The sequence below is a fragment of the Vigna umbellata genome, chromosome 5 (genome assembly GCF_029865625.1).
Source record: "Vigna umbellata cultivar VRB3 chromosome 5, Vumbellata_1.0, whole genome shotgun sequence".
In the NCBI taxonomy this organism is placed as follows: domain Eukaryota; kingdom Viridiplantae; phylum Streptophyta; class Magnoliopsida; order Fabales; family Fabaceae; genus Vigna; species Vigna umbellata.
The window spans coordinates 66431054-66446949 of NC_142169.1; the positions used below are offsets into that span (position 1 = coordinate 66431054).

The window sequence follows — 15896 nt, forward strand, 5'->3', positions numbered from 1 at the left end:
TTGATGGAATTACTGATGTGACATGTTTAGTGTTGTTAATGCGAAACTAATTAATTATAATATTTTATTAGGTTGGTTGGATTTATGAAAGATATTGTCACCATAAACATGGAAAAAATAAATAAAACGAAAGAGGGAAATATCATTGCATAAGCATGATTAATTTCAGAGTAAAAGGTTTAGAGTACTATAGAGATAAATAATACTAGAAAACAACTTGGTTTTCTCTTCTTGACCGTCAACTTATACGCTTTAGAATTCGGTAAGATATCTAAAAGAATAAAGTTTGTTTTCATATTCTTTTATGGAGGAGAATCATTTTGCATATAAGTTAGTATTTTTAGGATTATAAAATTAAATTTATTATGAATGATGTGATATTGCATTATCTATTTATTTTGATATATATTTTTTGTAATAGATATAAATTTGATACATTTAGAGTTGTTTACGATGTTTTTTTTTTTTTTGCATAGGTTTAGTTTGACTTTCGTATTTTTTTGCAATTATTTTTTTAATAATATTTTTTTATAATATAAATGGAAGTTATCTTAATCTAACCAACATGTCTAATTACTTAATAAATGTTAACATAATAAAACAAAAAGTAACTTTTTTAGACGATGGAAAAAAATTATACCATATACAAAATCTATAAATTTATAAGGCAATAAAGAGCTATTTAAACAAATAATTTTTTTAGTAATCATGTAGTCCAATATGAAGTTTTATTAGTACTTTTGTGTAAAGTAAAAATTTGGTTGCATTATACCAAAAAAATAAATAATTTATACACAAGGAGATCACGTAAAAATTTGTTGGAAGTGAGAAAAAGACATTAATCTTCATATGTTTTCTTTAATTAAATTTCCAAATATTAATATATGAAAAATTTATTAAAAAACAAAAAATAAAGAAATATATTAATAACATGAATCTAAAACAATTCATCACAAATTCGATATAATCAAAACTCGTACTGAATGATATAATTTTAAGAATGTAAATACGTCCTCTGAAAGATCCAATAACATAAAATAAGTTTACTTTAATATATAGTCTTTAAGAATAATTGTGCTATAACATATCTTTCTTCCAATACGATACACGTGACTTTATACCAAAAATGACATGAAAATAATTTTGAAAGAGTGCATGCTAATTTTCAAATAAAGAGTTACGATGGATTTTGTTTTCGCTTCTACTTGAAATGCAACATTGTCATCTATATGATTCAACTTCACAGGTAGAAATTGTCACTAAATACTAGAAATGTCAGAAAATTGTATTCTCTAGAAAATAACACTATTTGCTATGGAAATCTAAATATTCAATTAGGTCATATTTAAGAAATCACGTAATTTTGGTATTACTACTTAATTATCCATCATCAATTCTGAACACCCTTTTAAAGGACCATCCTCAAGCTCTCTTCGCAGTTTCATCAGACAAATATTCTCTCTCTCTCTCTCTTTTTTTTTTCTATAATCTATCTTATATTTTAGTTTACATTAATTAATTAGATAGTGTTATTCCAGTCTCTTTACTTATATATGTATATCTCTTTAAAATAATAATATATTCATTTTCTATATATTAATTCACGGTTAGTCGATATATCGAAGAGTTTTCAGCAAATTGCAGCATTGGAAATGAATTAGTTATATCGGTTGAGGTATCTTGTCACCGTATTTAATTATTTGATGTATACTGAAAAGAAAAAAACAAAGGCGAAGGTCTCTTAGTCTTGGTGAAAGATCAGTGGAGAATTTGATCCTTTTGAATGGGAAGAAGCAGCATGTGTTGGGCCATAAAGATATGAAAGAAATGATGCACATGTAATGTAACGTGATATTTTTAAGATTAAATAATGTTAGACATTTAAGAAAGTAATCATGTGGATTTGCGGGGGAATCAAATGGGGACTCCCTTTATACCTCTGCCCCATTTGATACCTGTGCCCAGCGCAAACACGCAAAAGTGAGCCCCAATTGATACCAAACCCAAATGCTCCTTAGGGATGTGATTTTGACCCTATCCTTCTAAATATAATTTTGAAACAAACCAGCTTCTGTCTTTTAAACTCTTCTACTTATTTCTCTTCTTCATAACCAAACACTATCATACTTTAAAGAAAACCAGATTCTAAGAATCTATCTTTTTTCATCCAAGCAAAAGTTGTTTATGCTCTATTCACATTTCAAAATCACTTTAGGAGGACTCTTCAACATTCGTAAGATTGATAAAAAATGGTTTGACTTTTTTTTTTCCAATGAAAAATTGTTTAACTTTATTACCAAAACTTACAATACTTTTGTCAACGAAGGTTAATTATTAATGTTATATTAACCGGAGTTAAAATTACAATATATTATATCTTTCTAAGTGCTTCGATAGGTAGAATTAAGAATTATACCTTCATACTTAAATTTTTTTTTCTTAATTCGGTTTATCACTCTTTTTTTCTTACCTTGTCGGTTTATTTTTAGTAAAGTTCGAATCTAAGCATGTAGATAATTAATAGATGCTATCACCTACCTCTTTATTATACCTCTGTATTTATAAGTTCTGAAGTAGACTTTTTGTTTATGATTTACCCAATCATAACCCAATATCTTATAAGCATGTTTATCTTATTAATTATCTTGATGCTGTCTTAATATACGAGATACCGATTAGTCATTGACATTGATAGTAATCAATTCGAAAAGTTTTGAAGGATTGACTGACCATTCACTTTAAGATTTTGAAGGATTGACCGACCATTCACTTTAAGGTTCCGTCCACTCACTAAGTATTAAGGAAGAAATTGTTTCTTTCAATTTTATCACTAAGTAAGTCAGTTTTATAACATCTATGTTAAAAGTTACATGGACAGAGAAAATTATATTGACAACTTATCGTGAGCATCCATGAGAATCATGATTGGTGGTGTAACAATAGATAACTAAACCATTCTCAACTCAAGAGTTCTACACAGTAATCCTTAACCAACAAGATTTGGGATGATTCGTATTGGTAATCAAAGGAACCCTGAAAAACACCCTTATATAGTCCACGTGGTCACACTGCCTACATTGACATCCTTTTACATGTATATGTGTACCTTGAGAACATGCCTCCCACGAGAGGTGGGGCTTCTCTGGCGGCGCCACCACAAGAAACAAACAGTCTGCCTCAACCCCACTTCCATGTTTGCATAATTGCATTAATCATTATTAAGATGCTTATCAGCCATTGCTTGAATACTACGGTTGGATAAATGTTGAGTGTAAATACGAGTATCAAGTTTCGCTTAATGTCTCAAGACTTTGTCTTAGATGTCCTACCAAGTTCACTTATGTTATTCACTTCCAATTCATTGACAAAGATCTTCTTTTCAGTTCACTTGTTACTAACAATTTTGCTGTTAACTGTCAAATTGTGCTGTATACAAGGCACTATCTCTCTTTCCATGTGCATAAGATCTAAAATATGATCTATATATCGTGCACATGCTTTCTTCCATGACTCATATATACAATACCAGAAGTAGTATTTATATTTAGCTCGCATTTGGCTTTTAGCAGATTGTTCTTCTCTCTTTGGCAAAGCCTTTCTGCAGAAGCAAGTGGGGTTTTGCTATCCCCCCATTATGTCTGGGGAAAGATTCTTGTGAGATATTCATACGGGACCAGTACTTAGATAATGACCCTCTTCCACATGCTAAATTAACTAATGAGAGCTCTCAAAACTTTATTCCGCCTTCAAAAACCAGAAGTATGTTGTGCTTCATTCCTTTCCATCAACAATTTCAAAACGTCACACAAACTACAGTTACTTTTGTTACCTTGCAATGTAGACATCCTACCTTGTGGCTTAAAGACAAGAATGAATGAATGGAGAGAATACAAAGAAAAATGCTGACAATACATGATTTTACCAGATAATTCCAAAACATTTATCAACACATTACTTCACAATATATACTCCACATGCAGTAGATTATCATCATCTAATCATATATGGGCCACAAGGCCCCTTAATCAAAGGTGAAAGGTCGGTAGTAATCTGAAGCATTCAATGTCGGCCAATCCAAAACTACAAAGAAAAAGAAAGGAGGTGAATTAGCACATGAAGATATCTTGATAATCAGCAACATTAACTGATAATTGAGATTTTCTGTTAGTGGGTTTTGGACAAGTATTGGTGTGTTACAACCCCCTAGAAAAAGGCTTACTGGCCCACGTGTCATACTTACATAGAATCCCCATTCATTCTATTGTCTGTCTGGTATGGTTTGTCCTTTGATATGTGAACTAAACACTAACCAATATGTTTCATCCTGAATCTATTCTTCAAAAGCTAAAGGCTATATTTTTATTATATAATTTCTACCCTTTTATGTAGCGATGGAGCTACCACCACATCAACCAAAACCAACCCCACGGCCACCAATACCACCACAATATATGCAGCAAGAAACACCATTGCACCTTCTTTGTATCCCCTAGTCGGCATACAAGGGCATACAAAATTGTCTGCAACTGCATTTCACAAAGTCTCTACTCTCTTGTCTGCCACTTGCCGGGCTATCACTTTTCTACCACTCTCCTTCCATTTTGTCGATCTTAATTTGTTGAGGCAAGACGAAGGATTTTTCCTACATGTTTTCACCACTCCCTTATCTATCTTTTAATTTGCATTAGTTTCATAAGCTTCCTGATTCTTCCTTTATCACAGGCTACATAAGGAAAAAGTCAGTAAGAGAAAAAGTAGTCAACAACCAGACTATAAATATGGCCAATTCCTGAGGATTCAATTCAATCCCTTGAACACTTAACTACCTCTGCATAGCCTTGAGGATTCAAACTTAAACACACATGTCGCTTTCCTGTGCCAAAAACTTCTTCCAGAGGTTCTGGCAAGCTGAATACCAAATGGGTAATATTCCCCATGGAAGCTTTTTGGCCAATGATGATCTCCTGCCATCTCTTGGAGCCAGAATTAACCAGGAAATTAGACTTAGAAGATACGTAATCTCCCCTTTCAATCCTCGCTATAGGTGATGTAATGACCCTTTACATATAGTCACAAGAAGATACATAACTCTCGTGAATATTGTTTGTATCTGCATCTTCTCATGTTCTTTTATTACAGGGCTTGGGAGTTGGTACTGGTTGTTCTAGTCATATACTCAGCTTGGATTTGCCCATTTGAGTTTGCCTTTCTGCCTTACAAGGAAAATGCACTATTCATCATAGACAACATTGTCAATGGTTTCTTTGCAATTGACATAGTGTTGACATTCTTTGTTGCATACATTGACCACCATTCTTATCTTCTTGTTGATGATCCGAAGAGGATTGCAATCAGGTGAATGTACATAACTTTTTCCTCAAAGCTAAATGATGCTACAACAACTCTGCTTACTCTAAATGGCTCAACCAAACTTGCAGGTACCTATCTTCCTGGTTTGCTTTTGATGTCTGCTCAACAATACCGTTTCAGTCCTTCAGCTTCCTCTTCACGAATAGTGGCAGTGAGCTTGGCTTCAAAGTTTTTAACATGTTTCGGTTATGGCGTTTGAGACGAGTCAGTTCTCTGTTTGCAAGGTATACCAATACCATCACATCATATTCAACTTTATGGTTATGAATGGTTTTCATCAGAGGCTTCTAAGTTCAAGAATATGACATTTCTTAATGGCGCCTTTGCTTTGCTTTCAGGCTCGAAAAGGACATTCGCTTCAATTATTTCTGGATTAGGTGCACAAAGCTCATTGCTGTAAGCTACTAGAATTCATATGTTTTCTTTGTTCTTCTTGCTGTAACAATTTCAAGATACTTTCTATGATTGAGTTGCCACTTTCACAAAATTTCAGGTGACCTTATTTGCTGTGCACTGTGCGGGATGCTTTAACTATCTCATTGCAGATAGGTACCCAGATTCCAAAAGAACCTGGATTGGTGCTGTGTACCCAAATTTCAAAGAAGAAAGTCTTTGGGACAGATATGTCACTGCAATATACTGGTCCATTGTCACTCTTACTACCACTGGCTATGGGGATTTACATGCTGAGAACACGAGAGAGATGTTGTTTGATATCGCTTACATGCTGTTCAACTTGGGTTTAACTTCCTATATCATTGGAAACATGACTAACCTTGTAGTCCACTGGACCAGCCGTACCAGAAATTTTGTATGTACTCTCTCAAACTCCTGTTTCTTCTCTTCTGATAGTGCTGAATTTATCAGTGCCAATTATTATTCTGCGTTAGATTAAACTAAAATCTGTTTCTCATTTAATAATGCCCTTCAAAGTCACTATCCAGGACAATGTTCAAAAAGCTAATTTTAGATATTCTGTGGGCCCCACATTTCGGTGTTACATTTAAAACAGCAAATCTAAATCTAGCATAATCCTACTGTTAGTTTCATGGTATGCTTGCTGCGCTGCAGTTTCATTTTCAGCAATAACTAACTATCTCCTTTCCAATTAAATAACTCGTTCAGATAAGAGGAATTTTATTTCTTCCGTCTAATGAAGAGAGGATTGGTTTTGGTGCCGCAGAGAGACACAGTCAAAGCAGCTTCTGAATTTGCATCAAGAAATCATTTGCCCCATCGCATACAAGATCAGATGTTGTCACATATATGTTTGAGGTTTAAAACTGAAGGACTGAAGCAGCAAGAAACATTGAATGATCTTCCAAAGGCAATTCGTTCAAGCATTGCACACCATCTGTTTTTTCCTGTCGTGCAAAAGGTCTACCTTTTCCAAGGAGCCTCACATGATTTCCTTTTCCAACTGGTAATACTAATACCCCACATGCCTTGTTTGCTTTTATCATCGTGACATTTTGTCTTAATGCTAAAATATCCGTAATTGACTCAAGTGACCCTGTTATAATAGATTTCAGATATGGAAGCTGAATATTTCCCACCCAAGGAAGATGTCATACTACAAAACGAGTCCTCCACGGAACTTTATGTGCTGGTTTCAGGGGCAGTGGTGAGTCAGCTTAAATCATGAACAATTCAATAAGCATTAATTAATTTTGGAGTATGTTTTCTGACAAATTTTCTTCTTTTTTTTTAAACTGTTACCTGTTGCAGGATCTGGTTCGCTACATCGATGGGCATGATAATGTAAAGTTGTTCACGATCATGACATTTTATTCAGCTTCAAAATATGAAATAACTGAATATAACTTTCTCTCTCTACGTTAAACAATTCAGGTTCATGGGAAGGCAGTTGCAGTTGATGCGTTTGGAGAGATTGGAGTTTTGTATCAGATACCCCAGCCTTTTACAGTTCGTACAACAGAACTTTCTCAGATTTTAAGACTCAACAAAACATCCTTAATGAATGTTTTACAAGCAAATCCAGGAGACGCACAAATTATAATGGATAACCTTTTAATGGTAATAATGAGGATATGGAAGACCTCTAAATTCAAATCATTTATAGCATATTCCGTCAACAATAATAGGTTCCTGAACCACTTTTTTATGCATTGACAGAGGTTGAAGGGGCGTGAAGATTTTGGCTTTGAATTTCTATGCACAGATTCTGGGCGGTTTCCAAATGAACTGCTTCAAGGAGATCATGCAACACGAAGCTATTCTCACGAGGGTACAAATAATTCACATGAGCATTCATTAATGGGTGAAGGAGAGTGCATAGATATTAGAAAGCCTGAGATCGGTTTGCGTAATGTGACTAATGATGATGATTTAGTCACTAAACATAGCGTGATCCCCGAGCGTGATACAAGAGAAGCTCGTGCCCCTGCACGCAAAGGGAATCTAGATGTTGTTGAAATTCTGCTGGAGAGAGAATCAAATCCTAACGCAAATTCCATACGGTGGACACAAAATGCTCTAGCAAAACCGCCGAAAAACAAGAGAATTTGTGACCCAAAAAGGAGTCATGAAAAGGAGAAGTTGGATGAATTTAGAATAGAGATAGAGGAGCCAGAAATCCTCCTTGACAGGGATAGCTCAACGAGAAACAGAAGACATGGTGGGATTAGATCTATCAAGTATTCAAAAGAAAAAATAAGCACAAACTCCAATTCAAGAAATTCTAACTGTCCAAGTGATATCGAATCGGCAAGGCTTCCCAAGAAGAGAGTAACAATCCAGTTGCTACATGAATGCAGGAGTAGCTCACAGGGAAGCCACGGAAAATTAATAATCCTGCCCGATTCGTTAGAAGAACTGCTCAAAATTGCCGGTAAGCTTTTTGACCTTCAAAATAAAACGTTGATTATGAATTATGATTTAAGAACATATAGAAGAGCAATTATAGTTTCAAAAAAATACATGTTATATTCAACAAACAAAAACAGAGTAACTTTTTACTGCTCCAACTTTGTCCTCCTAACTATAAACTTGCAAAATTGCAGGTGAAAAATTTGGCGGCTTGAACCCTACAAAAGTAGTAAATACAGAGAATGCAGAGATAGATGACATAAATGTAATCCGAGATGGCGATCGTCTCTTTCTTCTGTGCTGCGATAACGAAAATCTGTGTTCGTGATGCTATGAAGATAGATTACATCTTTAGGAAAATAATGACAACCGTGTAATCGAATCATAAAATGCTAAGCATTCAGAAAGACATGGAAAATCATACAATTAAATTACAAAAGCTGCTTGCTGTTCAATGTTCACTTCTTAAAACAAAATTTTACAATCTCGATCAGATAGGGCCGGCTATAAATTCAAGAAAATGAGTCAAAATCAATTTGACGGGTTCTAAATGTGTTTTGTGATGAATTGCCTGATTGAAACAGTATTTCACAGTTTTTTCTAAATGTGTTTTTAATATTTCAGTGTTATGTGATAGACTCACGAGCTACGTGTTGTATAATGTGTCATTGGTGTTACATAAGAGAGTTTTGTATTCAATTTAGAAAACTTAATCGTATTATCTAAAACACTAGAGGACTTAATTGAATTAAATAAAATTTAGAAGCCTAATTAAATTTTTTAAACAAATTAGAAAAAATATATTTAACCTTATTTATTTTAAGTAATATACTACTTTCTTTTATTTATTTATTAGATACTAGTCATTATATATTGATTATGTAATTTATTTCTAATAAGGTACTTGCATATTTCATATTTTATAATTTAATTTACTGTGGTTGTATACTAATTAATTAACACTTTTATGAAAGATATAAACTCAAACTTCTATGAAATAGTGAAAAGTGAGAAAAAAAATGAAAGAATAAAGTAATATATTATTTAAATAAATAAAACTAAATATTTTTTTGATTATTATTTGGAAAATTTAATTAAATTCGTAATTTTATTTGATTTAACTAAATTTTTTAGTTTTTAAAAATGATGAAATTAAGTAATTTAAATTGAATACAAAATAATTACATGTGACCATGTATAAACACGTGAGATATGAATCTGTCACGTAATACTGATACAGTCATGTAATAATTATTTTAATTTTATAAATAAAAAAATACAATAAAAATAAAAATAATTAAAAGAAAAAGAAAATACCAGGAACTATGTTAATACTATTCTAACTAAATTTGATATTTTAAAAAACTAAAAAATTTAATTAAATAAAATAAAATTCATGGGTTTAATTGAATTTTTTAAAACAATTAAAGGAAAAAAAAGGTATTTAGCTTATGATAACCTATTTATTACAGAGGAATAAAAATTGGTGGGTAGAAGAAAATTTGAATTTTACGCAGTGAGGTAAAAACGAAATTGGCGCCTGAGAAGCGCGCGCTTTTAAATTCGAAACGATGGTTAAGAATAAAACCTTCGTTCCCGCATGAGTTCTGTTGTTCATGCTAGTGTCTACGTTTGGGACATCGCAATGGGAGATTTAGAGAGAATGGGCAGAGAACTCAAATGCCCAATCTGGTAATTGCAATTATCAATAATCTCTTTCTTCTTTCTTTTTCCATTTCGCCTCTGTTTCTGTTTCTGTTTCTCTTGTTCTTCCTGTTTCTGTTTCTCTTGTTCTTCCTGTTTCATTAGCTTTGCATTGTTTGTACAGTTGGAGTTTGTTCGATTCTGCGGTTTCGCTCACCTGCAATCATCACTTCTGCAAGTAAATGTCCTCACTCTCCACGTTCTTTTCAATTCCCGCTTCTTCTTTGACCTTTTCTTTAATAACAACACTGATTGGACCTAATTTTACTTTGCATTAAGCTCGTGTATTGTAAAGTCCATGAAATCAGCACCTGCTTGTCCTGTATGTAAAATCCCGTTCACTCGTCGAGGTACGCTTTTTGCCCTCACTTTCTTGCTCAACCCTAATTGAGCATTTTATTTCGTTTTTAATTACAAATTAAATTGGACAGTCTTAATCGTCGAATGAAATTTTTTATTATGTTTTAATAAGAAAGCTCTTAATATTGTAATTTTAAAATTCATTTAGTGAGAAACGCGGTGAGTCCGTTTTAGTTACTTTTGCTAAAGAACTGCTTATATGGACAACTTCGTAAAGACACAGCTTATGGTTCATTTTTTGTACAGAGATTCGCCCTGCTCCTCATATGGACAACTTGGTCAATATATATACGAGCATGGAAGTTGCTTCAGGAATCAATATATTTGTTACCCAGAATGTATCTCAAGCTAAATTATCGGGTGAGTGGTTTGATTTTGCTTTTTAGTTTCCCATATATGTCGGTCTATCACATACCATTTCAATGTCTAACTGACAACAATTGGGGAACAAGTCTTTGTGAATCTGCTGTACTTCTTTTTAACCGCTGGTTAACACTGTATTGCAGATGTGGAAAAGCAATGTGATGGTAGTGCCGACTTTGGCAAAGTGGAAGCTGGTGGATCTCATAAAGGTCATGTGCAAGAGAAGAAAACCCGGAAGATGAAGAAGGCGAAGAAGACAGTCCAGGTCAACATGGAAAGTTCAGGCTCTGGCTTACCAAAACCTTCTTTTCCAGCCAAGAAAAGGGTGCTGGTGCCACAAAATATTCTTTCAGAGACTCCAATGAAAAATTTAAAGCTTGGAGATTGTCTTAGTGAAATTAACAAAGAGAAAGGAGTGCAAAAGGTTCCTCTCATTGGAAGTGAAATGCCTCTACAAAGTGAAAAATCTGTTCCTGTTCTTTCACCTTTCTTTTGGTTGAGAGAGGAAAAGGATGGTGAAAAGTCGAGCCCACCAACTGACGAGGATCAATTTATTGATGGATCAACACCAAATCCTCCTTCATTTAGTGATCTCAGGGACTCGGATGATGAAAACACTTCTAATGTCGCTCCATGCGTAAGTACTGGATTAACAAACGAGTATATTATAAAGATGATTAATTGGTGGTTTTTTTTTGTTGATAGTTGTGCATTTTATGTGACTATGAGCTCTTTGACATTTATATCTTATAGGTTTTATCTACATTTTATCTATTTTTCTTTGGTATAATTGAGTATCGGAATATCGAGTGAAGCAAACTTTGTTGAAGTCATTAAAAATCCAAATTTTGATTTACTAACTGTTGTATATAATTTTTTGAGACGTTCTGTTTTTTTATGGTTAGATATTAAAACAGGTTGCATTGCTCAAGCTGAGTAACACTGATAATACGAATATTAAAAATTGCATTAATGACAGTTTTTTGACACTGTTATGCAGGATGAGGGGCAAAATCAAATCTCTGTTAATTTATTTGATAGTGAGATGTTTGAATGGACACAAAGGCCTTGCTCTCCTGAATTATTTTCAAGTCCCTCTAAAATGCAGGTATTGAAAGCATTTAAGTCACATGATATTCATACACAATTATGGATTATACGTATTCCCCACTAATTGAAGTTTTAATGACTCGCGTCTTAGCTGCAGGTCATGGATACTTACGAGGATGATGAAAATCAAGATGAATTGGTGGCTGCCTCACAGGAACTGGACGCAAATCTACCCATTACTGATGCTGACAACATGAAATTTGAGAATCCCAAAGGAAATAAAACAGCTGATGCATTACCACCAAATGTTTCTCCTCTAATTAGAAGTTCTGTTGATATAAATGGACAAATAAAGTCTAGGAAAAGGGGAAGGAAGGCTAGGGCAAAAATTAGGCATGAGCAGATTGTCGAACCAAAAAATTCAATTGATGGAATGCATCTTGTTGGACATGTATCACTAGAAGTCACTCAGGAACGAGCATTGGACTGCAAACCCAAATCTTGTAATCTGGGGAAGGCTAGTAGAAGGGGCAAGAAGGTTTGTTTCAATACCAGTTCAGTTCCAACATCTACAAGTGCATGTACAGTCCCTGATTCGTCAGGAGTTTTAAGTATTGATGAAATGGAGATGGTTGCAAATCCATGTATTTCGCCATCTAAACAAGAAAATGAGAAGCATTGTCCTCTGGAGATTGCTGGAAAAAGCCAGAAGATAATATCTGGAAAACAAAATATGAACCCAACCGAAGAGTTTGCTGGTTCTGATTCATCCCTTTTCAGTCTACAGACAAACAGTAATGTGAATACCTCTAAAAGCAAGCAATCCAAAAACATATTTACTAGAAAATCTATATCTGGCAGTAAAAAGTTGAGAAATACTGAAAGGTCAAAGCTTTCTTCTGAATGTACCTCTATCACTAAAAATGCTGAAGAAATTCTACCTAATGAAAGTGTTCATCACTGTCCTCATGTCAGCGATTTGAATGATCCATCAAAAGAGAAACATCGTTCTTTGACTGATAAAACAGTTTTAAGGAAATGTGAGAGCCATGTCGAGAAGTATCAATGTTTTTTCTGTCTCTCATCAGAAGAATCAGAGGTATTGTTGTTTACTTGCTTTTCTTGTCATCACTATAATTGGACTGGAACTTACAGTATGTAATTCCAAATACAGGTTTCTGGCCCTATGGTGCATTATCTTGATGGCAAACCTGTACCTGCAGATCATGAAGGAGGGTTTAAAGTCACACATTGTCACAGGAACTGCACAGAATGGTAAAGATTTGTTCCAGGAGTAGTGCTATATCTGTCTTGGTATTTTGGACTTGCTTTTGTTCTTAAGATGTCTTGCTTATTCTGATATTTATCACCCTTCAAATAATTAAGCATTTGGTAATATGGATTATATTTAGGTTAATTTTGGTAATTGTCTCTAGTTTGAATTTAGGATTGAGTAATTTGTTCTAAATGTTCACAGGGCCCCCAATGTATATTTTGACGGTGAAAATGCAATAAATCTTGAAGCTGAGATAAGTAGAAGTCGAAGAATTAAATGTAGTTTTTGTGGACTTAAAGGGGCCGCACTTGGTTGTTATGAGAAAAGTTGTCGCAGGAGCTTTCATGTTCCTTGTGCCAGGTGGACTTCTTTATGTCGTTGGGATACGGTATGTGATGAAAATTGAACTACTTTTTGAAATCAAATACCGTTTTCAGATTGAAGGCCTAATTAGATCCTGCTAATTTACTGCAGCAAAACTTCGTCATGTTATGTCCTCTACATGCATCCTCCATGTTGCCCTGTGAAGATTCAGGTTCCCAAAAAAGGAGCAAGAAAGGCAAAGGTAGAGATGGCAAAAACCATGGTCCTAGTCTTGACACTATAAGCCAAACACGGGCTGATCATAGATCTTACAAGAAAATTGTTCTATGTTGTTCTGCTCTATCCGTACAGGAGAAGGTAAAATAATTTCATTTAATTTCTAATTATCTTATATTTCATTGAAGAAATTTATCTATTGCCTTTTCTTTTGTTGAAATTGTAGGACATTGTTTCCAAATTCGAAAGTGTATCTAAAGTTACAATTTTGAAAAATTGGGACTCGAGTGTCACCCATGTTATAGCATCAACGGATGAAAACGGGGCATGCAGAAGAACCCTGAAAGTATTGTTGGGTATCCTGGAGGGAAAGTGGATTGTAAAAGTTGAGTGTAAGTTCATCCTTTCTATTTCTAACTACTATGCATTTATCATAAGAATATAATAAATGTCTGAACTTCCGTTTTCTTATTTGGTAATGGGGTTGTTGGTTGGTTTTTTCCTTATCAGGGATCAAAGCTTGCATGAAGGAAATGAATCCTGTTGGTGAGGAGCGTTATGAAATTAATGTTGACATCCACGGAATTAGGGATGGTCCTCGTCTTGGACGACTAAGAGTATTGAACAAGGTTAGATTTTTCATCGTTGTCAATTATAATTACTACACTACTATTACAAGAAAGTGATTTGAAGGCAAAAGAAAACATAGCAATACTGTTCCTTCTGGTTGTCATTATTTTGTTTTTTGATTCAGTGATTCGATTGAATTTATAATCTTGATCCAATTTAGGCTAGTGTAACCAATCCAGCTAAGTACAGTTAACCTAGAGAAATCATTCTCAAGTAGTGTAAGGAGAGGCATAAATATCTGCGTAGCAAATATAAGGGAACCTCATTAATTAGATGCAATAAATCATTCTCGAGAAGTATGCTTTCACACAGTTACTGTTACGATTTAGATGTAAGTAGCTGCTAAGTATAGTATAGACTATATCTGCTTTTGCAGTAGAGAAAAGACCCGCTGAAATTGGAGGAATGAGTGTCAGTTTTCATTCTTTCGTTTAAAGGCGAGCTGGAAAGGTAGTAGATGCTGTTATTAGTGCATTTCAGTTGAGTTAAGCTAGATTAATTGCAGTATATTTCACTAAATTCTTGTTTGCAAACTGATGGCTGTGTTGACAATTTCTTATGCAGCAACCAAAGCTTTTTTATGGCTACAAGTTTTATTTTATGGGAGATTTTTTACCTTCATACAAGGGGTATCTGCAAGAACTTGTGGTTGCTGCTGGTGGGATAATTCTGCATAGAAAACCGGTGTCTTGTGACCAAAAGTCAATGCTACCAGATTCACATTCATACCAGAACTTCATAGTTTACAGCCTCGAGCTGCCGGATGAATGTAAGCCTTCAGAAATGGATACAATTTGCAGACAAAGGTGTCATGATGCAGAGGTTGTGGCAAGTTCTACAGGCTCTAAGGTTGTAACTAATACATGGATTCTTAATTCAATTGCAGCCTGCAAACTGCAATGCCTTGCTCAATGAAATGTGAATATTCAGATAATTTACGATCGCCAACTGATATTTCCCTTATTATCTTAATTATCATATTAAAAACATTATTATTGACCATTTATGGAACAACATATTTTAGTGTAATATATTGGGATTCTTGTATATCCCCGCTGGGTTGATAATTGTTTCTGAAACCATCAGATATCGATGGCTAGATCTCAGTCAGTACGTTTTAATAGCAAAAATGCAAATAAGTCTCTATGCAGCCACTGCAACTTTTTAGTAACTAAACGTTACGTGAAATTGTCTGTAACATCGAAAGAGTTTGCGCCATTGGTAACGGTCAATTACCCTCTTTTATTGTCACCTTTTGGGAAAGTGGTAATCATTTTTTGGAAGTGTTACGAATAACTTGTGTTTGGTTCAGCTTTGCCTTTTAGGTCTTCACGTCAATTTTCCATGTCAAAATAAAAGCTATTCTTTGTAACTTCTGATGGTGCACGTCCTGTAGTCCAAGCACCGAACCCATCATAGACTGAATCTTATCATTAAACAACCTTTTATTTGTGTAAAATTCCAGGTTTTACTTCAACAGTACGCTGACGATTCTGATGATACAAGATTAAATTAATCCATCTTCATAGGAGCATTTAAACTGGATAATGTAAGGTTATAATCAACTGTGCTTGTCTGGCACAGATGGAACTGGATCATCATGTTCACGGTGAAAATATTTTTTAGAGACCAGACTGTGGTACAGGCTTTCATTAAATGTTTCGCGTTTTGTGGAGTTTAATATCACCCTCTATCTCCGGTTCTAATTCCATGATATTAGGTTATTAATTATTTCTAAAAATTCTAAATTCAATAATAGATAAAATCAATTTAT

The 15896-nt window shown here is 34.2% G+C and overlaps 2 protein-coding genes across 3 annotated transcripts; both read left to right on the forward strand.

Moving 5' to 3' along the window:
- The first annotated feature begins 4333 nt into the window (after positions 1-4333).
- On the forward strand, positions 4334-8860 carry LOC124835019 (potassium channel KAT3-like). Its single transcript, XM_088116695.1, has 12 exons — positions 4334-4623; positions 4723-5044; positions 5140-5355; positions 5439-5594; positions 5709-5766; positions 5864-6181; positions 6554-6793; positions 6896-6994; positions 7099-7131; positions 7222-7407; positions 7507-8221; positions 8394-8860. The coding sequence occupies exons 2-12, from the start codon at positions 4863-4865 to the stop codon at positions 8525-8527; spliced, it is 2337 nt and encodes a 778-aa protein (XP_087972821.1). The 5' UTR covers positions 4334-4623; positions 4723-4862; the 3' UTR covers positions 8528-8860.
- A 717-nt stretch (positions 8861-9577) lies between these two features.
- On the forward strand, positions 9578-15171 carry BRCA1 (breast cancer susceptibility1). 2 transcript variants are annotated; one of them, XM_047309854.2, is made up of 13 exons: positions 9578-9891; positions 10028-10081; positions 10183-10253; positions 10510-10623; positions 10770-11263; positions 11627-11734; positions 11828-12775; positions 12851-12951; positions 13154-13340; positions 13427-13633; positions 13719-13884; positions 14003-14121; positions 14687-15171. In XM_047309854.2, the coding sequence occupies exons 1-13, from the start codon at positions 9800-9802 to the stop codon at positions 15035-15037; spliced, it is 3012 nt and encodes a 1003-aa protein (XP_047165810.2). In that variant the 5' UTR covers positions 9578-9799; the 3' UTR covers positions 15038-15171. The 2 variants fall into 2 exon arrangements, with proteins under 2 accessions (XP_047165810.2, XP_047165811.2); XM_047309855.2 differs by having other exon boundaries at positions 11834-12775.
- The last annotated feature ends 725 nt before the right edge of the window (positions 15172-15896 follow it).

What these genes read in the sequence shown, in the direction of transcription:
- LOC124835019 (XM_088116695.1), top strand. Translation starts at nt 4,863, where the DNA reads ATGTCGCTTTCCTGTGCCAAAAACTTCTTCCAGAGGTTCTGGCAAGCT. An exon ending in CCTTTCAATCCTCGCTATAG is followed by an intron (nt 5,045 to 5,139) that starts GTGATGTAATGA and finishes CTTTTATTACAG; the next exon opens with GGCTTGGGAGTTGGTACTGG. An exon ending in CCAGCCGTACCAGAAATTTT is followed by an intron (nt 6,182 to 6,553) that starts GTATGTACTCTC and finishes TTGGTGCCGCAG; the next exon opens with AGAGACACAGTCAAAGCAGC.
- BRCA1 (XM_047309854.2), top strand. Translation starts at nt 9,800, where the DNA reads ATGAGTTCTGTTGTTCATGCTAGTGTCTACGTTTGGGACATCGCAATG. An exon ending in TCTCATCAGAAGAATCAGAG is followed by an intron (nt 12,776 to 12,850) that starts GTATTGTTGTTT and finishes TTCCAAATACAG; the next exon opens with GTTTCTGGCCCTATGGTGCA. An exon ending in GACTAAGAGTATTGAACAAG is followed by an intron (nt 14,122 to 14,686) that starts GTTAGATTTTTC and finishes TTTCTTATGCAG; the next exon opens with CAACCAAAGCTTTTTTATGG.